The sequence below is a fragment of the Corvus brachyrhynchos genome, unplaced genomic scaffold, assembly GCF_000691975.1.
Source record: "Corvus brachyrhynchos isolate BGI_N302 unplaced genomic scaffold, ASM69197v1 scaffold140, whole genome shotgun sequence".
Lineage (NCBI taxonomy): Eukaryota > Metazoa > Chordata > Aves > Passeriformes > Corvidae > Corvus > Corvus brachyrhynchos.
In genome coordinates this window covers 159445-181865 of record NW_008235809.1, presented here as the reverse complement: position 1 = coordinate 181865, position 22421 = coordinate 159445, and the positions used below count along the sequence as shown (strand labels likewise).

Genomic DNA, 22421 nt, shown 5'->3' with positions numbered 1-22421 from the left:
AATCTGACTCACACATCCTTATTTGTTATTTTTCAGATATTTATTCTAATGGTGGAATAAGGAGGTTGTCCCTGCTCCTGCTTTGAGCAACTGCAATCAGATCTCCAGAGCGAAATTCATGCACGTCTTGAGACATCTCCAACGCACAGATGCATCCATCTGACAGCACCTGCAGCTTCCTTCAGTAAACTGAGAAACAGCCACTTCTAAGAGACCTGGTTTAGCTTTTACATGAAGATGACATGAACTGCACAGAAGAAAAGTGCTCATTTCTTCCCTCCGACCATAAATGAAAAGACTGGGTGTTGAGCTCAGGTGTATTACATCTACTTTTACCGACACCCACCTTTGCTCACAGGGATTTCCAATCGAAATCTTTGTGTCAGATGACTAGGAGTTTAAGTTCCGCTGTTACAAGGATACTTTACATAGCTTTATACCAGCCGAGGATATTTGTTGTTTTATTTCTTGTCCTTACATACAAATTCCCTCCCGGTATCAGCAATGCTAAAACCCACACCTAACAACTGTCATCTCTGGTTGAGAATCTGTGTAAGATGCAAGAACCTCTGATGACATAAAAAATAAAGACAGATTTTTATTTTCTTTTTTTTTTTTTTAAATATACTCTTTATTCAGTCCAAGCCAACTTAATGCTATCTCAAACCCAAACAACATACTATATAAGCACTGAACACATGCAAGAATAAAATCACCCTGCAGAATTTCAGTTGTAAGCACCTGATGAATAAGCCTGGTTCTTTAAACCTGAAAGTGTCCTGGTGAGGTGAAGCAGGCTTTGCTTGTTTTATTTTGTTAACCTTTTTTATAAACAGTTGTTTTTTATTGGATAGAATTATTTGATTCCTTTATGCAGAGGTTAATTCTGTTCTCCTATCTGACTCTTCCGTAGCAGGAGGATAAATGACTGTATACATAAGGTGCTGAACATGTATAACTAATTTATTCTGTAAGTGTAGGATCAATTATCAAGCAAATTTACATTTGCTGACTAGCAGTGCAGGAACTATTTTACTTAAACAAGAATAAAAAAATGATCACCCTGTACTGACCTCAGCTTATTAAGTTAAATGCACAGCTTTGGAATCCAAATGCTCTCTTACACCAAAACAGAAATCTCTTTCTGTTCTCCAGTACAATTCCATTCAATACCAGGCAAATGATATAAATCTCTTGCAGATCACAGCCTGCACAACTGTGCTGGCAAGGACCACCAAACAAAGGTGGCTTTCAAGGCCAGGGCATTTTACTAAAGCAACTGTGAATGTCTGGAACTCACTGGAATTACTTTCATGAGTAACATCACTTAGAGATGTAAGCAGTTATAGGATGAAGACCCAAGTCAATAAAATTATTTGGATAAACACAAAAGGCCAATCAAAGTGTGTTCACTGTCTCTGGTGAAAATGTTACCACACATTATTATGTGCCTCTCTGTCTCCCATCAAGGACGTTCTGCCAGGAGCTGAGAAGTTTGGATGACAAATAAAAAGTTTACAGAACTTTCAATGAATTGGACTAACCTGAAGAAGTAAAAGGCCATTAGCAATCCTGCTCCAAGCAAGGCGCCCACAACTATTCCTGTAACTGCTGATTCTCCTAGACCACCTGCTTGAAAAGAGGAAAAATAAACAGTCAGGGTTTATATTGAGAACTACCTGCATTCATGTACTGGAAAATACACAAAACTAGGGAATTAGTGACCAACATCAGATAATAACTAAAGCCTTTCAGAGCTCAGGACTCCATGGGAACCTGTTCCAGTGTCTGCATGTTTACTTTTTGTCCTTGCTTTTCTTGGGGTTGAAAAAGCCCCAAAATCAGTGTCAGATGAAGGCAGAATTCTGGAGGTGTGATACAAGGGGACGTTATTAGGAAACTGGCCTGGACAGCTTGGTCTGAATCATAACACAGACTAGGGTTACAGTGACGCACATAATGGGAATCAGCACTGAATATGCCTTGAGTCACTGCAACAGAAACAAACTTGTTTTACCTGGTTTAGCATCAGAACCCTCTATCACCCAGGTTTATTTAAATGACTGTAATTATCCAACAGTTCCTCAATTTTTTTCTTATTTCCTGAAGGTATGTTGTTTCAAGTTAAAGCCACATGACTTTCAACTTGCTTCAAATCTCGACAGAGGCAGACCAGGGACACAGTGGCTGAAGGGAAGCCCAAGCAGGGACTGTCTCTGGGAAGTGCAGGGCTCCTGAAGAACAATGGCATTTTCATGTGCACGCAGTCTGCTCCCATTTCTATTTCCACCTGGGCTTGTGGAAAGGAACAGAGAAGGAAATTAAACTGTTCCCTTCTCTTCATTCATCCTTGACCCTTTGAGGGGATTCTGTCTGAACAGAAGGAAGCAGGTGCACAGCTACACCATGCTGACCACTGATGGTCTGTGTACACACCAGTTTTTCAAGGATTGAAGAATTATCAGGCTGGAGTTACCTTTTCACTGCAGGACTAGCAATTTGTTTCCTGTGAAAAGTTAAGACCACCCTTTGTCACTGAGGCAGCAGCATCCTCCTACCCCAATCTCCTTGCAATGTCCCACTCACTACAACACGGTATGTGAAGTCAGTGTGCTGGAAAGAACAGACACCTGCCCTTTGGAGGGTAGTCCCAGCCTTCTGAATTCATGGATGTCACCCCATTCAACTTCACTTCTCCTCAGCCTACTGGGCCCCTCACAGTACCTTCTCACAACACTGAAAATCATTCTGCACTGGGAGAACGCTGCTCCCACTGGCACAGCTGCTAATTATCAGTGTGATTATTCTCTGCAGGGGTTTCAGATACATCCCTCTTTCTGGCTAAAAGGCCCCTGGAAAGTCCTAAAGCTTCCAGGGCTCCGGGCTGTGCATGATTACTGTCAAGTTTAAGTTCAGGGAAGTGATTCAGACCATGTACTACCCACAGCTGCCAGACCTTAACCTCCCAAGCAGTCAGGATAGAGAGACAGTCACCATGTCTCCGCTGGACAACTGTGCTAAACAATTTAATATGGCCTGTTATGTTTCATCAACTCAAGGATTCTTCTCTTTGGAGCTGGGACAGGAGCATTAAGTCACTTAACTTACATGATTTACACGGTGTATTGTTTGTGTGCTCTGAAACTCGGCTTTCATCTAGTCGCAGCCTGCCGTGGTTCCATGGGTATTTCACATTTGATCGAATTTCAAATCGCCCCTGCTTTCCATAGTAGTCCCCGATCACCTATGAAAAACAAGAAAAAAATGAAAAGATTTTCCTATCAACTTAAGTAAAACGAACAGGAGAGCAGCATCACTCACTTGACTCCAGTGGCATGATGTTGAATCTCAGAGAAGAGGGCTGAAGGGGTTTGTGGGAGGTTATGTAGTGCATGCCCTGCCCTAGGGCAGAATCAGAAGAACAAAAGCATTCCTGACAGATGTTTATCTAATCTGTTCATAAAAGCCTTCAGAGACAGAGACTTGACAATTTCTGTAGCAATTATTCTGAAGTCAGCTAGCCTGACTGTCAGTTGTTTTCCCTAGCACGTAACCTAAAATTCTTTTTTTGTAATTATCCATCACATGTTACCAAATTGCCAGTGGTTATAGAAACCCTTCCTTTCTGAAACATTGCTTTACACAGTCACAGGCTCTTATCTGATTCTGAGCCCAGGCTTCTCTTCTATATAAATCCAGTTTACACAAGCTTTTTACCTTCTGAATATTCCTCCTCCTCTCCCTGGGCTTTTTTTTCAACTGCTCCATAGTGAGCTGAGTGCTCCGGACTGTCACCCAGCTAAGTGTAAGTATTAGTAGCTAGACATGAGTCCAGACTGGGGGTGAACAGACTGAGAAGAGCTCTGCCCAGAAGGACTTGGGGGTGCTGTGGGTGAGAGGCTGGACATGCCCCGGCCATGGCACTCACAGCCCAGAGAGCCAAACGTGTCCTGGGCTGCACCCAGAGCCCCGTGGGCAGCAGGGGAGGGAGGGGATTGTGCCCCTCTGCTCCGCTCTGCTGAGACCCACCTGGAGCACTGCATCCAGCTCTGGGGTCCCAGCACAGGAGGGACAGGGACCTGCTGGAGCCAGTCCAGAGGAGGCCACCAAGAAGATGAGAAGGGTGGAGCACCTCTGCTGTGAGGAAAGGCTGAGAGAGTGGGGTTGTTCAACCTTGGAAAGAGAAGGTTCTGGGGAGACCTCACTGCAGCCTTTCAGTACTTCAAGAGGGTTTACAAAATAGAGGGAGAACAACTTCATCACCGGCAGGCAGTGACAGGACAAGGGAAACAGATTTATACTAAAAGAGAAGAGATTTAGACTAGATGTTAGGCAGAAATTCTTTGCTCTGCAGGTAGTGAGGCACTGGCACAGGTTGCAGAGAGAAGCTGTGGGTGCAGTTTCCACATTCCTGGAAGTGTTCAAGGCCAGGCTGGATGGAGCTCAGAGCAATCTGCGCCAGTGGAAGGTGTCCCTGTCCTTGGCAGGGGAGTTGGAACTGGATGATCTTTAAAGCCTCTCCCAACCTAAGCCCTTCTGTGGTTCCAGGAATTCAAGCACTTTGAATGCTGAGACTCTCAACTACACACTCCAGGCTGGAGTTTTCTGTTTTGGCAGAATTCGGAGGTACTTGATCATGTTCAGTTAAAACCTTCAAATCTTGTAATTCTGCAGTTTTTATATTTCTGCTGATATTTACACATGCATTATTCTGGTAGTACAGTGCTATGTTTTCATACCAATTCATAAAGGCAGTTCAGAATTTCAGTCCTGTCTTCAACAGTTTCAGGCTTTATTCAAGATAACCTACATTGAATCTACTGCAACGTTGTGGGACTATATTGTGCTAACAGTAATAGGTCATTCATCTGAGAACAGTTCTAAAAACATCTTTGTACAGCAGCAAGACCATATACTGTGACACTGAAGTGGCCAGAAGCACACCAGTAAACGTATTTGTCCTACCACGGATAAAACCCAGATATTAATACACTAGGTTTAGAATTCAAGGCTTGGGTAGCCTGTTCAAATCTTTCACCGAAATTTCATTTCAAAGCTAATGAGTTTAAAGAATGTTTGCTCTGGTTAGATACACAAAAGTAGATTTTACACTAAATAAAGAAACTTATTTATCTCGCAGTTGCAACTGGGATATAAATCCATTGAAGAACAAATGGGTTTAACATTTGTCCAAAAATTAAGGCAAATTCAGTAAACTGGAAGAAACAGTGATTGTTCACAGGCAGCAGATTATTTATTAAGAGATTGTTTAATTTATCAAACAGGAGTGGGTGAGTCCTCTACCAGCAAGACTTACTAAATAAGAAAGTATGCAGAATAGTTTAAGAACAAAGAGCTGTAAGCAGCAAGCAACCAAACAGATTCAGATCAGAAACAGGATACAGATTTTTGAAGAGCAGGAGTGGTTCATCTGTGGAACAAACAATGAGGGTACCAGCAAGGCAGTCCCTGTTCTTTCAGTGTCTCCAAACCAAAAATGAATGCTTGTTACAGTGTGAGCTTTAGTCATGTGTAAACTACAGGGCTCCTCCATGCAAGGTAAGAAACCTGTCTGTGTCCAGAGGTCAAACTAGGAAATCTAGGTTTTCTTCTAGCTTTAAACTCTGTGAATAGACCTGGGAAAACAGCTCTGCCCAAACACTCATCCATCTGGCATAGTTCAGCTGAGAAACAGTCTCATATTGACACAGAAAAAATTGTCTAGATTAATAAAACAAGTTATCAAAGAAACAATGATTTTAGAGTGAGGCATGAGGGTAGAAATTATGCATGAGGGCAGACAAAAGCAGTATTAATTGCATGTATATTTATGCATGTATATTAATTGCATGTATATTTATGTACATAATAAAGCAGAGGGAAGTTGCACAATAAGTTAAAAAAATAAATATAACATTAAAAAAAAAGGTAGTTTAAGTTGCAAGTGAAAGAGCAACAGAAGGAAGGGTAAGAGAGGGAGATGAAACTGATAAATGACATAAAAAGCTACTGGGCTGAACAAACAGAAGAAACACATGTTGTTCACATCGAAGTTATCCCAACCATTTTGTACTCCTACTGCCTCTGGGAGTGTCTGCAGTTTACTGCTGTAGTTTTTCAATCAATTTTACACACTAAAACACACTAGACATCCTCACACTTTTAAAAGGGGCCCTGGAATTTGTCTCTGCTGCAGTACCAACAAGAACTATATAACTTCACTGGACTCAAATCCACATGTTGAAATGTCCAGCTCAGATACTGCTGCTTTATGTTTTGAGCTTGTTGAAATCAGGAAGACCAGCAAAGATGAGGATGATGCTGATTTTGCAACTAACAAAAGCATTGCACTGCAGCTGGACTTAGGGTGATGCATGTAGCAGTACACTCAGTCCAGACATGCTATTCTCTATGCGCAGCTGGTGCTGTTTCTCACAGACCTTTTCACAGTCCATCACTTCCACTCCTTCTGCATCCAGTGGAATAACCTATCTGGTGTATATGGAGCCATCTGGTTAAAATGTTTCTTAAACACTGAAAACAAGGCACTCAGGAATTGCTGCCTGACAAACAAGGCCTGGCAAAGTCTGCACTCCTGCTTGTGGTTGACCACAGTGTAAGATTTAAATACCTGTACCTGCTGTGTTAATACATCAGGATAACTTGTGCATCACTGTAAGACTGCTGTAAGATTAATCTTTCTTCCCACCAATGAATAAAAGGCCTTGCTCATTTGAACAATAATTTCTCGTATTCAAAATTAGCAGTGCTTAGCTAGCCTGTGAGAATTCACCCTTTAGTTAAAGGCTAGCATCATGTGAAGAAAGTTGTACTGTTAAAGAAAAGAAGAAAGTTTAAAAAAACTTAGTGTAACTACTTCAAAATAGCTATTTTACAGAAAGGATTTGGTCTTTAAATTGGTAAGATTAAGCCACCAAGTAAAGAGATTATACCATTTTACTTTACACTGAATTACTAATTCAGCAGTGGCCAATTGCAATGGTGTTTGTTTCCTTACCTCCTGTGTGCCCGCCTCTGGGTCTGTCATTCCAATCACAGAGAAATCCCCATATCTGTCTCCGTTGGCATCAATGGACACCTGCCCTGCAATGCCTAAAGAATGGCATGTGAGGAATCAGAAAATTAATTAGTTAAAACACTCAGCCTTTCCAAGCAAAACATGAAAACAGTGGACAGGTTTTTACAGACTGATATGACAGGAAATCTCATCAGTCTCCCAGCATTTTTGTTGGCATTCCAGAAGAAATTGTAATTTCATCTTGGTGTCTGCATTCCTGAATTCTTAACATTTCTCCTTTTTAAATATCAAATGTGTGAGACTGGAGAATACGTGAGGAAAATCTAATCCAAAAACTAGCATGTAAGAATAAAACACAAATATATTTAATGCGAGTTATTTACAGAAGCCTAATCCTGAAATATTTGACAATGCCTGAATAAAGAGAGTCCAGCTCATGTGCTGCAGAGGACACAGGGGCAGAGACCTACACTGCACAGGCTGAAGGGGCTGCTGCACCCATAGAAGCAGACCAATGATGTTTCCATCTAATGGGATACTGGAGATGGCATGAACCAGGGGCACCATGTGCACTACATATGCATTAAGCTCTGCATTCATCTACATAAGATTAATTACATAACCTGATACAGTTTGGTTTATATTCATAGAGCCCCATTTTCACTTGTTTTGCAGTTTCTGGAAAACTTTAGGGAAACTGGGACTCAATAGATTCATAGGATATGAAGGGGCTTTAGGAGATCTTGAGCCCAACCTCCAGCTCAGAGCAGGGTCACCCAGGAGGAGGCTCAAGGTTTTATCTGCTCTCCAAAACCTCCAAGGATGGAAACTGCACAACCCCACTGGGGCAACTTGTTTGATCTGTTATGGGAAATAAATCCATCCTCGGATTCAATCTGAACCTCTTCTTCAAACACATGTCCCTGTGTACAAAAAGCGTGGCTTCAAATTCTCTAGGTATAAGTCAAGCAGGTTCTTAAAATCCATCAAACAATACCAATTAACTATGGTGAAGACATCTTGAGACTGCCAATACACTTCACCACCTCAGATATTCTCAGATGTGATTCTCCAGTGCCTGACACCAAACACAGCCATTTACACTTGTGCAAGGCAAACAGGCATCACTGTACATACATGTTACACCAACTACATGCCTAGACCAGGCACAAAGCCATTGAGATTCAGGCTCTCAGTGACAGTCAAACAGAGAAGAGAGATCAGATAGAGATAGTCAGGGTATAAATTTCCCCCAACGTGCCTAATGATAGTGACCGTGCAACAGACTTAACACACCTTCATTTAGTCTGTATCTGTTCAGCTTTAGTGATATCAGAAATATTTCAGCTTGCTGTGGTTTTCAAAATATGTAATGGTAATCAAAGATTATTGTCAAGCATCTGTTTCATTATAACAACACAGTAATCAAGCAGTTGTCAATACAATTACTGCAAGGAAATAGAATGGGTGTAACAACCACTTGGCTGTGAGACACTGAAAGAAGAGGCCACTACAAGAACTGTCATGTCCCTGCTGACACATCAATTTGGATTCTCAATCTGACAGGAGGTGCTAACTGGAACAGACACTTTTATGACCTAAGAAAATCAAAACTCAGTTTTTGAAGGTAGGTACTGAAATTGAAACTTGGAGGTCCCTTTGGGTTTCTTTTTTACAGTAGGAAAAACTTAATTTTTCAACTTTTCATCTGAATCAAAAACAGGAGTTTGAAAGGCTGACATTTCCTGCAATTTCCTTAAGAAACAGAGAGAGGAAATTTTGGAACAACCTTAATGAAGAATTGCATTTGCATGAAGGTGGGATGATTTTATCTGGACTTACTTTTTGTTCTATTATGTGAGATACCTACATACAAAAAATTTTGTTCGTTTTTCAGAGGAAATGCCAATGAGTAACAAATATTCTCCACAAAATGTGCCCTGCAGTTATACCATGTCGTCTTTAACAACCCAATCAGTAAGAAGTCCTTTGATCACCTCAGCATCCACATTCTGTTGGAAGTCCTGACAGGTCAGAGCAGGCTGTAAAATGAGGTGCCGAGACAATCAGATATCTACATGTCAGCAGTTAAATTAAAGTCATAAAGGAAAATGGAGTTGCCATTATCAAGGCCTGCAAAAGTCAAAGGCAATTATAAAGTTTCAGTCCTGCAGCAGAGCCTGATGTGTGGATGCATGAACCATATATGCTCTGTGATGCTGCATCCACAGCAGAGAGGGCCTCACAGGCAGAGTAACGGGATGTGATCTTCCTTAAGGGACTGGATTGCAAGACATTGAGTTAAAGGCCTCTTTCAAAATCAGTTTTATGTCCAGCAAAGTACTGCCACAGGGAGGAAATGGCATATGACTTACAAGCATTTTGACCTTTTCAACTGCACCCTCACAGCCCAACTCAGCTACATTTTCAGAATAGGTGGAACAGGTCAGCCACCAGCAACAATCTGGTTTTCACAAGTGTGGAAAGAGAACATTTTTTCCTCCTGCCAGGTTTTACAAGCAAGGTGTGAGAATCAATCATGTAGCTCACATAGCACATGGTACTAATGCATGGGCACACGAGCTGGTGGCTTCCTGGAGCACAGGAATAGGAGCAGAGAAAACACAGGCTGTGGTGGGGTGTCATGCACAGCACAACCAACCAGAGAGGCAAATCCTCAGACACCAGATTCGCTCCCTTAAAACAGTGTTTTGGGAAGCCATGAATGTGAAGAGAGGTAGTGGGATGCCAAGAACAACTCCCAGCTGGTGCAGGGCCGCTTAAGGGATGTCTGCAACCAGCGTAATTTAAAGCAATTCCTGTGTTCCCTTAAGCTGCCCTGAGTATTCTTTTGCCTTGTGTTCACGCCACAATTTGAGAACAAAAAATTGGTTTGCAGCTGCTGCCCTTCTTGCCTTCCTACACTATGTTCAATGTGTTCTTAGAGCTGAGAACCTGGCCACTGAGGTTTTTCTTATACATTCAAATGAATCACTGGCTTTTTATCTAGGGGAAATGTTTCCTTCTCTCAGGCATTTCCACAGGAAATCTTGCCAGTCCTACATCAAATGACTGGACTATTATACAAGATGGATGGGAACACTATAAAGAGATGGATGGAAATATTTTAAGAGATGACAGATTAAACCAATAACCCTCAGTTTCTTTATTATAATTCTAACCTGGCAAAAGCATCTGCATTGCTTTGCAACAGCAAGGTGATACAAAGTGCCAGTTGCACTGCAGAACTGCAGCCTCCAGGACTGGGCACAGAAAGGCAGAGTGCTGTTCAGCTGCTGCCTCTGAGACAACACACACAGCTTCTGAAAGGAGGCTGGGGGAAATCCTTCTAGGACCCAAAGGAATCCCGTTGAGAAACACAAAATAACCCCAACCCTGGCACCTGCTTGCTTCTATCCATTCCCAGGCTTTCAAGATAAAAAAGTGAAATGGAAAAACTGGGCAATCTCAGAGCTAATAGATGAACGTGAGCAAAGAGAGCAGCTGTAATCTTTTCAAAAACAAAGAAGGAGCCTGAGAAAATTATTGATATTTCTTCACAACATCAGCGAGGCTCAGTAGTTTTTTTAACTGAGCTAAGACCTCAACAGTTGGTGGAGAAAAAAGTCAGACTGGTGAGGTATGTGAGCCAGCGTTAAAGATGTACGTGGTTTCATACAGTTACTTTCCTCTGTCTTAGAAGTGAAATAGGCATGGGTTCTTACTTTGCACAGAACAGAGACCTGAGGTTTTTTTGACTCTGAAAGCTGCAACTCCATATTAACTCTTACCTTCATATGTTCTGTTCCGTGTTTGTTGAACAATTTTTTCCCCATCTTTCTTACTGAAACCAGTCTTCAGGACTTCCTGTAAAGCTAGAGCATAAAGAAGAATAGCATCATGGAATCCTTCCACAAACATGTTCACCTAAAAAAGAAAGAAGAAAAAAAACAATGGCAATTGACACGTAACAAAATTTTTCTTTCCTAGGGAATTGATTAATTAGAGAGAACCCACAAATGAACCAAAGTGACTAATTTGGAGAGTTACTTTCTTAGCTGCTGGAACACAAAGGAATGTATCTCAAAAAAACCTCAGGGGGACAACGGCAGCTTCTGACCTGTTTGTAAAAACAGCCACTATCTGCTATTCTGGACACTCAAATCACACTTTAATGTTGTGTCTGAATAGCTCTGCAGATAAGGGAGAAATCTACAGATCCCAGTTCCCATGCCCAGATGCACAAATTCTGCACTTGACCATGCGAGGTTCTGTAAGGTGCTGAGCATCCTCATCCCACAGCAGCAAGTATAATCCCTTCCCTCTGCACAGGGGACTTAGCACCTCTCAGGACTGGGAAGTATATTCGGTCATGATTTTTTTTGGAGAGCACATCTGGTGGATTTGCTTGTTTAATGATTACCACTTCCATTTCTGGCTGTTGTTCACCCAAGCATCTTTCCATAAGCAAATGAGCAATGGAGAAAACTACTTGCCCTCTCCAGTAATGTGTTCTCTAGAACTGCCAGGAGAACCTTTTCCTGTTCTTTATAGTTTTCTCAGTAAGTGACAAGAGATGAATGAAATAACCCTAACCCTGCTTTATAACCCTAATACAAAAGAAGGCTGCTGCCAATGAACCTTTGTAGGCAACCTACAGTTTTTGGTCTGTGAGTTACAACAGTTAACAGGTGAGTGCTGTAGAAACCTTACAAGTTTGCTCTCAGGAGCCTGATGTGCTTCAGTGGTGAAGCAATAATTGTTTCAGGAGTGGAGTTCAGATGGAGACCCATTAGCAGAAGCTGATGCATCATGACCTGAGCAGCACAGGTATTCCCCTTGTGTAGGCAGCAACTTACATTTCAGCAGTGCAATGCACTCTCTTGATGCACAGTAATTCAGAATGAATCATCTTTTCAGCTGCATGAAAGATGTTCCCATCCACTCAGAGTTTCACTACAGTAAAAAAACTCCTGACATCCTAGCAAAGGTGTAACCACATTATGGGGTCTCTTACTGCCACTTCCAGTGAACAACCTCTACAAATACTCTCCTGGACAGAAGCAACATTTAGCTTATCTTCCACTTCAGTGTATCTAAACAATTAAAAATGCTAGTAAATGAAGTGCTACTCTAACTCTCACAGGTTTAGCTGGACATTAAAAATGTTAAAAGACAAAACATATGGCCAGTGAACTAAATAACTGCTCCAAAGATAAAAAGTATTACATAGTTGATTGGCTGACCTGAACTAATCAAACCCTGATAATGTAATTATATCCAAGACATTCCTTCACTATTAAAGCAGTTGCCAACAGTAAGGAGAATTTAGGAATTATTTACTGATAATATAAAAGTTTACATTGCTCTGACATTTAAAACTGGACTTTCAGTAACTCCAACCTATGCTGCAGTTGAATGCATCACATTCACTGCGGGAAGACCCCACAGTGGGGAGAGCAGTGCTACAGGAGGCACAGAACAGCTCAGCTCACTCTGACAGCCAAAGACTGAAGGGCAGCTGCCTTTACTCTGAGCTATGAAGAAAGCATGAAAGAAGAGGTGAAAGTCAGGCTTTTGGTGGAATAGAAAGAGCTGATGGACAGAGTGCATACTAGGACAGGCTTTGCCAGCAGGGGCTTTAACTTTTAAGAATTGAAACAACCCAACCAAACCAAGAAACCACAAAGCTTGACAACTGCTTCATGTGCCAATGTTAGAGTCCAAGTGGCCTGTGGACGATCAAACTTCAGCTTTCTTTATGTGACACTCTTTTTCTCAGGAGAGAAATTAGACTCTCCAGTAGCTTTACCTCCCCGCTGGCTGATTTACAGTTTGTGGCTGGCATTTGTTTCAAGGAAAGCTATTTGTCACTTCTTTTGTCCATGGCAAAGACCTCTCAGTGTAACACAGCAACCCTCAAAATCCCTTCTGTCAGCTAATTTGCTCAACCTGCAATCTACTCATGCCACCAGACTGAAAACCCTTCTGTAGACACTGCAGATTTGCCAGATAAGCCCTGTCAAAACTCACTTGGCAGTTTGGGAGGTTACTGCCACAGCCTCTTGCCAAAGCTCCACTTGGCCAAAATCCCTGACATTACATGTGAAAAATCACATTAGAAAATCGTCAGAATGTCATTTATGCCACTACTCAGTTGCTCACACACAGACCCCAGCATTTTATCTCATGTTGCCAAGGAAGCTGAAACTATGGGTAATTTATGCCATTTAAAATCTTCTAAAAGAGTAGCACTTACTATTTGCAGATGGGATTGCACTCCCCAGCCAAACCATATGCTGGGCACTCCTGAGACTTTTCACATTAATCCAGGAAGATGTTTAAGCAGCAGTTCTTAAAAGGGGATCTAGGATCCCATGAAGGGAATAAAGTTTTCCTGCATATCATCTCATTCAATCATTTTCAAGTTGCCCCAGTTCCACACAGACCGTGGGTTGCACAATGTGTAGGACAGAGGAATATTAAAATGTGAAGTAATGGCTGCAAAACATTTTGAAGGGTTAGATCTTTGCTGCAGGAAAAGCATTAAAAAGAGCTAAAGTTTATGTTCCAGGAATGCTTCAAATAGGAATGAGAGTAAATGTGAAGATGTCTTCACAGCCTGCTTGAAGGTGTCCATGGTAATTAATAATGTGTTAGTTCAACCTTAGATACCCTCAAAATAAAAACTGAACAGAATCTAAAATCTATTAAAGGTCCACTAATCTTACAGGTAATTAAAAGTTCTTTTAGTTGAGCTCTAATAAAAGCAGAATTTTTTTATTATAGTGTTTTCCATTTTCAATTATGCTGCTTTTTAATTACAGATGTGAGTAGAGCTCCAAATGCTGTAATCACAATTTGCATGTCAGATCCACTATAATGTTGCTGTCCCTGGCCCATACTGCACAGCAGGGACACCCCTCAACGTGGCAGCAACGCCACTGGCAGCAGAGAAGCTGCCAGGTTTGCTGAAATCTTTGGAGGCTGCAGCACAAATACATGGAAATGCTCTTTCTGAGCTATCTTCTGCACTACTTTCACATTCTATTCTAACCATATACCTAAAAAGCAAGTATGCGAACTACATAGCTGAATAAGATATATGCCCCTTTTATCTTCCTGCCTTTCTACTCTTAATTAATCATCTTCTATCAGAAAAAAGAAAACAACCAAAATCCAACAAGCCCTCTCAGTGAAAATCACATGCATAAATTTTACACAGTTATAGTTCCCCAAGCAGCTATACTGTGACCACACTGTTCATATATACCAAGGTGTTAACAGCATACACAGCAATGCAAAATACTACCGATGTGGAAGACAGCCAAGCTACAGCCATGCAGGACCCATAATTTTCCATCTCCTGCCTACTGACTGTAAAATAAGATTATTCTCTTCCATCTGGAACTGCCCAGCTCTGAATCACAGCAATCACAGCAATTCGTACCACTTCCATGCTTAGTGGGGAGCAACATAACTTTTTTTCTATTGAAAAGGCAAACAACTAACATTTCCCAAGCTTGGTCTCTGCATCTACTTTCCAGTACATCCACAGTGATTTTCAAGTCATCAAACTATAGTTCCAGTCCAAATCAGTGAGGACCCTAGGGAACCGCAGAGGACTGTACCCAGACATTTTGCAAAAATCTTACCAATTTACATATTTGACATGATGCTCCTACTATCTCATACTGTTTCAATCTATCTCAATAGAAGTATTTTTCTAAGCAGCTGCAATTTAACTGTCAGTTCTCTCTTTTTAATCCTCCTTCACCAAGCCAGTTATAATTATGGTCCTTCTTTTATGAGCTTTTCTAAGAAGTCCTGACATAACTAAATTTTCTTACATGCATTCTTGACACGTATCTTTGGTTGCCTTCTGCTGACTCACTATCCAGCACTACTCCCTTAACTCTACAGCAGGGATTTCTTTCTTTAATACCATTTGTTCATGTTGCATATTCCCATTCAGGACATTGCCACAGCCCATGCCCCTTCTAAGTACTTGTTTATGGTCCTGAGACAGTCAGGGGCCCTCAGCAGTTCCTTGATGAGTTGCTATTACCTTGCTCTGAGCTGCAGAGCAGAAATCTGGAACAAGGTGCTCATGATTCCCATATGGTAGATGACCAACATATAGAAATTATTCGTGTTTAATTTTTTTAAGATAAAGTATCATTATTACAAATTGATTTTGTGTTAAACTTTTAGTTTATGTAATCCCAGTGAGAAACCCTGGGTAGAACTAATATGTAGATTGAGAACATGACGCTGTGGGAAGAATATTCTTACACTGGAGCGTTACCGGAGAATAGGTGAAGTGCATTTCAAACCAGCAATGTCATGTGCAGTTTCAGCTTTGCAGTAATGTCCTACTGCTGTAACACTACCACGTATCATTCTGCATGCTACTCCATAACAGGATTATCAAAACTTTCACTAACCCACCATCCATCTCCTTAGAACCTCACAGGATTTCTTAATGCCACTATGCAACAGAAACTCCCAGAGCTCCTGAATATCACCCATGGATAACAGCAACTTCCATGCACTGGGACTGGGATTTCAAGGATTCCCAAGCAGAACAAATGCAAAGCCATGGGATGCACCCACAGTCAGCTGTCATAAACAGCATGTCTTGGGGTGCCTACAGACAGGGATACATCACCTGACCTGTTCCACAGTACTGTGGAACCGAAGCAGGAGCTGGAAAGGAGAATAAAGCTGGAAGACAGTTAATCAAATCTGCATGTTTAGATGCCTAAGACTAAAAGCACAGACCGCTCACTTGGGCAACCATACTGCTCCCCTACTGGACCTTGGCGCTTCAAACAAACAGTAAGAGAAAGGAAAAAATAATGAAAACACATGTTTTCTTCGGAGAAGGCCATTCCCTTAATATTTAATTCAAAACTGAAAAAGAATATATGGCATTATGCCAAATTCTGGGCAACACGGCTGTAGCCAAGGACAGCCTCATGCTGTATTCACTGATATCCAGTCTCTATAAATATATAAATGGGCACCTGCTCAAGAACAGATGAGGCCAGGGCTCAAGACGTGGTTTTCTGAAGGACATATAACTATCCAAACTTACTTTATTATTTGGAGCTGGAACTCACATCTCTCCCTTGGAAAAGAGGAAGAGCATAACAGTAAAACCTTGGGCGTATCTAAGAGAGATTTATTTAAGTAATGTTGCATCAATTTCATCTGTCACAGGGACTCAGTGTTTACGTGAAAATCCATAAAAGATTTTTCTTGTAGGGGAGCATGTGACTTTATTATTGGGATTCTGCAAACTGATGCTTATCCTCCGTTCTAAAATTACAGCTTAAAAATTCAGCACTGCAGACGAACAAGACGTCACTTCCCTTTAAGGAGGCTTCTTCCAACAAGGCTGCCTGCTTGTGATCATCTCCTTGCCAGTATTTGCTGGAGCAGCAGTGATGCTGGGAATAGAGGAGAAGAGGTGTTTGCTCCACCCAAGCACTCTGGACACCAGGCTATGTGTCCCTGGCACAAGGAATCTGCAACTGAAGCCCACTTTTACAGAGCCTCAGGTGCAAGCACTGCTTGCAGCTCATCAGCCACCCATCTCCACCATGAAAGAGCCTGCATGCACCATTTGAGAGACAAGATGTGTAGCAAGATCCCTGCTTTTTTCTGCACTTTCTGTTTGATTTGGACACAAAGATGCTGTGCTGCAATTAAGCTCATTTCTTTGAGGGTGAGACCATGCCTCTGCCTGCCTGAACTATTCAGCTGGTACACGAGCTGATGTGCACCCCAGGCACGCCAAACCACTGCTGCCTTTGCTCCACTCAGACAAGAGGACGCTTACTCCAACAGGACTGTAGCAGCACTAGTGACAAACTTCCATCCACTTTTAAGCCAATTGTGCACCAGAAGCCAGCCACTTGTTCCATGAAAAGGTCTGCTGAAATAAAATAAATTAACAAAAAGAAAATAAAAGTAAATCAACAAATTACAGCAATATCTGTGATTTACTTAAAAAATGCAGCCAAATTCAGGGAGTCAAGGGTTTTTGTCAGTGAAAGTTATTTTCTTGCTATGGAAAGAAAACTAACCACAAGGCCAGCCTTCCTCCTTGTTTTTCTTAATACCCCATTCTTGAACAACTAGTAGATTTACTCACAGTCATCTGGCTGGAGCAGCCACAAGTTGCTCCATTGTCTCAACGGTGAACTGAAGCAAAAAGCTATTCAATCCCAGACGACAGGGTAGCTGCACTGTGAAATGTCAGCTAAAACACGCCAGGCTACAGGGACAACTGAGATACAAAGGCATGGAGAAACCCTTCCACCCCACTGCCTGAAAAAGCTGCCTATTCTTTGTCTATTGCTTGCAACACTCTCCTGTGGTTATCTAAAGAAATATCTGTAAACCCCCAGTGCCTGCTGCCAACAGGCTGGGCAGAAATTTCCAGATAGTGCCAAAATGAGCTCCTTCCATTAAACACAGAAAGAGGAACTGTCACCTCGGCAGAGTTAGAAATTTACCCACAGTCAGTTCACATCAGGGGGCTCTGACTGCTGCACGCAACCCATGGCCTGACATCACTGGGTTCTCAGACTCTCCCCAGACCTCCACTGGCATGGCCAAAGCAGGGGCAGGCTGAGCTGAGAACTGCCCTGCTCCAGGAACAGGATGCTCTTCTGGACCAGACTTTTTCCCCTGAAAACCTGTCTGGGATTTATTTCTGGCTCTATCCATCACGTTCACTGATTTGTTTTGTAAGCTGCTACCAGCCACTTTACTCCTCTGTAGTTTTGGTTCCTGCATTACCTTTTAATGTTGTCCTCAAAGGAGCGCAATTGATGTATCTAAGGTACTGTTTTGTACTGGAAGTCAAGTACCTACAGAATAATCATTTAGGGGAATTTCTCCTTTATGTATGCTTTACACACATACTATTCACCTTTATAATTTAGCTCTAAAGGGCTCCAGGTCACCTATCAAGGAAAAGGATAGAATCATAGAATACATTATTGTGCTCCTGCAGTTCAGGTGAAATATCCCATGTTTATAATGCATCTCTAACATCAGACAAACAACTAATGCAAAGGATCTCTAGCACAAAGCACTATACTATGACTGCTTGAATACTGAAGGGATCTTAGCCATAAAAGGTAGAGCTGTCATTTATACAATTAACCTTACTACTTTTTTTAGGATTTCTTGCCTTCTAACAAACTACATGGTCATTCATGTGATGAGTTAGAAAACTATGTCCAGAAATCATGTATCTAGTCATAGTGGTAAAACACAAGAAATATTAAAGAAATTATTCTTTTCAGCTGAACACACATACACACACAGAAACTAAATTATGCTTGAATCCCCATTGGTAGTCTGATGATAATCTGTTATACAGTTGCAATGAATGCTTACATTTTAAGTTAGCATTTAAATTGGGATATTTTAATTGCAGATAAACACTTAGAAGGAAAAAAATCCCCACCCCAGTCCTTTCATTAGATATTAAGTTTTTGATGTCAGCAGGCAAGAATATTTTACAAGCAGGAACATATCTCAGTTTTCGGGATGACAGTCACTCATCTGAAAAAATCAGTTCCACTTGCTAAAATAAGTTAAAATGATTTAAATTAATACAGAGCTAGGACAAACAGGAAGGACATTTTTTGTTAAATGTTTATCCTTGTACAATGTGCAATTGTTTTGGGCTCTGGATTTCTAACATTATCACCAAACCACAAAAATCACAGACATATTTTATTTTTTGTATTAAAAACACTCAAGATCACATCAGCTCTCACACAAAACTCAGAAAAATCACTGTATCACTGTGGAGACAACTCGTGTTCAAACTGAATTCACCTGTGCTACACTAGCTAGTGGGCTGGTAGAATCTTGGATAGTGTAAAAACCACATCTGATGAAAAGGACCATTTGATTTCTGCTTTGAAGCAGATTAGCAAAGACTATCCAGCAGAGCATTTGCTTTGCAGCCTTAAGTACTTCATAAACACAAATGATTTAGACACAGCCAAAAGTGGTGCTTAGCTCAAAAGTATGCTAGGAGCTGGGATTAGTCGTCATCTAAGATCCTTATTCAGTACCAGGCAAAAATTTAGGCACGCACAACCAGGATTCATGAGAACCAGCACCCCACTGCACCCTTGCCAGCAGAGGAGGTAGAGAATGAGGGATGATGCGACCCTCTCACTCTCACACAGGCAGGTAACAACGCCCCACTGCATGAACTCACAGTCAAGCCTTTACAAAAACCCCATAGGGCACCAGTCCTTTTAAACTCCCTGCCCCAGGCCTACTACTGCTGTGCTGCATGAGAGACTTCAGGATCCAATCTCTGCTTTCAGAGAATCTGAATTCCACCCTTCCCCTGCCCTGTCTGCAGGGCATGCTGAGGTGGAGGCACTCCTGGAACTGAAATCCAGGTGCTGGGGGACAGGTATGACCTGCCAAGACCTGGGGGACCTCTAGGCTGGGAGCAAATCATTTGCCAGAAGAGCCCACCTGAGGCTGTGGTTGCCATGACAAACGATCCTTTTATTAAATACCAGGGTAAATGGGCATATGAACTTGTAAACTTTAATGGCATGGAACTAATGCAAACCCTCAGGCTGCTATTAATCATGCTTCCATTCCAAATAATTTAAAATTTAACTATTTGGTTTTGTTATTTTCTTTCAGATAGTGGATATCTGATGAAAGGTGTTCAGCTGGCTGATTAACCATCCCTTTGCTGGCATACCTGCGATGATCCCAGCAGCACAGGAGAGGTACAGCAGCTATATCAGCAGACATTTGTGTGTACCTGTCAGCAGGCAGTAAGGTTCCAGCTTCACACCTGAAACACCCTCCCACCCTTCAGCAGCAGCATGGTAGTTAATACCTCTGCATCTGAGGATTTGCAGCCACTCCAAGAAACCAAAACCTCAATCTCGTAGCTGCTTGCATCCTTATTGGCTGTCTGATCCCTGAGATCCTCCTTAGTTTTGCTACGATATTTTGTAGTCTGCAGGCTGGTGGGCTAACTGGATGCATTGTACACACGCATTTCCCATCAAATGTAAATGTCCTGCCTAGTGAATGTCACCTTGTTCCCAGCCACGGAGCAAAGGGCGTCCTCACCTACCCTCCTCCCATTGTCCCGTGCCCCTTTCTCATGCCCCTCTTATTCATTTGCTCTGGGACAGAGACACTCCTTGTCTTTTCAATACACTTTGATATATTAGTTCTTTTTAGAATGGGCTAGACCTTCTCATTTTTGTCCCAGACTTCTCTGCCTAATGAAAAAAGTATCTACTAAAGGGAGAAGGAAAGTTTTGAGTATTCTCCTGTGGGTTCCTATGCCTCCTTGCATGCACAAGAACACCACTGCCTTTATTCACACAGCCCGTTCTCACAGGCTGACTACATTACCCCCTCTGCATTTGCAAAATTGCTAAATATCCCCTGAAAAAAAAATTAAAAATTGGAGCTGGCAGCATTGTACACTGACCTGCTCTTACAGCACACCCAAGCCCTGCTGCCTGTCCTTGCTCTGCCAACACTCACACACCAAGGTGACCTGACTCACCCATGGGACTGGCCTGCCCTTCTGTTAAAAGATTTGTCCCTCTGGAGAATAAGCCCTTCCCAGAGCTACGTTCACCTTAACCTCTGAGCACTCAGCCATAAGAAATGAATGTGCTGACACAGTGGGAGATCTCAGGCTTGAGGTGTTACTGATTGCCACCTATACTGGTTTTTTAGAAGACTTTTAACTTGACTATCACAAAGTTAGACCTTGCCCTGCTGCCATTCAGAACCACTTTAACCATACCAATACCCCACGAGTTCAAGAAAGCTTCCCTGGACCACCTCAGTGTGGGAGCTGCCAGTGTGGAGGCAACACCTCTTCTGCTCTGGTGCTCTCAAACAAGGAATTCACATTTCTGGCCTTGAAGAACTGTTCTTCCACTATATCCCTAAAGAAAACAAAGCATGGCATCTTCCCCACACCTCCTGCCACCCTCCTAATCAAACTCTCTGATTAAACTGCTTTGCTCAGACAGAATTCAACCAATCTGTGCTACCACAGTGTGAGGGTATCAGCACAGACAGGTGAACTCTCCACAGCACCCAAGGTCTGATGCTGGAGCATCCCATCAGCCATCTGATGCAAGTGTTCAGCAAGTGCAGAACAGCTTCCAGCTGCCTGCAACACCATCCTGACATGGGGCAGACTCACCCAAACCTCCTCTTCATGCCTTGTTGAGCTGAGTATTTTTTCAGTAAATAAGGAAACTTCGAACCCAGTGTTATTTTCACAAGATACCCAGAGAACAAGACCCACAGAAAAAGGTAGCGGCTGCTAAAAAGTCTGTTAAGCAAAGGTATTTCATTTTTCAAGTGCCGCTTTATGCAAAATGAGATACAGAGTTTATCTTTTCCTTCATTCAGACATCTCAGAGCCAAACCTGAGGACCATTCTATACCAGTGTCAAAAATCCTATGAATTTACATTAAAACAAAATCTCAATGGGATAAATTAGCTTTTGGATTACTAGCAATGCAAACAGCACGGAGAAGCACTAAAAACAGAAACAGGTTATGACTTTTGCAGGAGGACATATTGTTCACACTTTATTAGTGGAAAATAAGGTGTATTTCTAGCAAGTACTTCAAAGAGTGCCTTACCCATAAATGTCTGAGTGCCTATTTAGTAAAGTGGAATCCGAGTATCTGTGAAATCCAAGTAAAAACATGGGGCTATGGAAAACATACAACATATCCATGAAGATCAACTCTAAACTTTTACATTCCCAGAGAGTTCAGATATTACTATTTCCAGATATACATTCAGTTTTATACTATCTCCTCCATGGTTTAAGACAGCTTCAAAAATATGCTTAGATGGGCTAGAAAAACTAAACAAATCCACTGGAAAATAGAAGAATAATTTATTTCTTTTACTGTCTTTCATGACATCTGTTACTGGCAAATAACTTACTATTACACTGTAGTTTTGCCTAAGACCCTGACGTGAATGACACTGGTCTTTCATACCACTGAGAAAGCATTATCTTCAGAAAAAAAAAAAGTGTCTGCTGTATTCACCAAATTTAGCAGTCCACAGTTCAATACTTCTCTTACAGAAAATAAAGACACTCTCATTAATTCCAACGGGTGAAGGGTTGGTCGTAAAAATCCTAAATATGTTTTACTAATAGAATTCATCTTGTTAATAAGCTGGCATGTGAAACCGTTTTTTCCGGCTGCTGAAAGCAGCTTGTGGTTTGCTTTTATTCTTTTGAACACAATTAGCAAAGCACTCCAGCAGCTGAATAGACCCATTCATTTGAACAAATTATCCCCTGGCAGGGTT

The 22421-nt window shown here is 41.7% G+C and overlaps 1 protein-coding gene across 1 annotated transcript in view; it reads right to left on the bottom strand.

Annotated features, from left to right (window-relative positions):
- Positions 1-22421, bottom strand: part of NPR3 (natriuretic peptide receptor 3) — a 44657-nt gene that overhangs the window by 8369 nt on the left and 13867 nt on the right. Inside the window, exons 4-7 of the mRNA XM_008629047.2 lie at positions 10831-10966; positions 7019-7113; positions 3109-3244; positions 1545-1629 (exon numbers count right to left, since the gene is read on the bottom strand). Of these exons, the coding sequence (XP_008627269.1) occupies positions 1545-1629; positions 3109-3244; positions 7019-7113; positions 10831-10966 (452 nt within the window). The remainder of the gene's footprint in view (positions 1-1544; positions 1630-3108; positions 3245-7018; positions 7114-10830; positions 10967-22421) is intronic.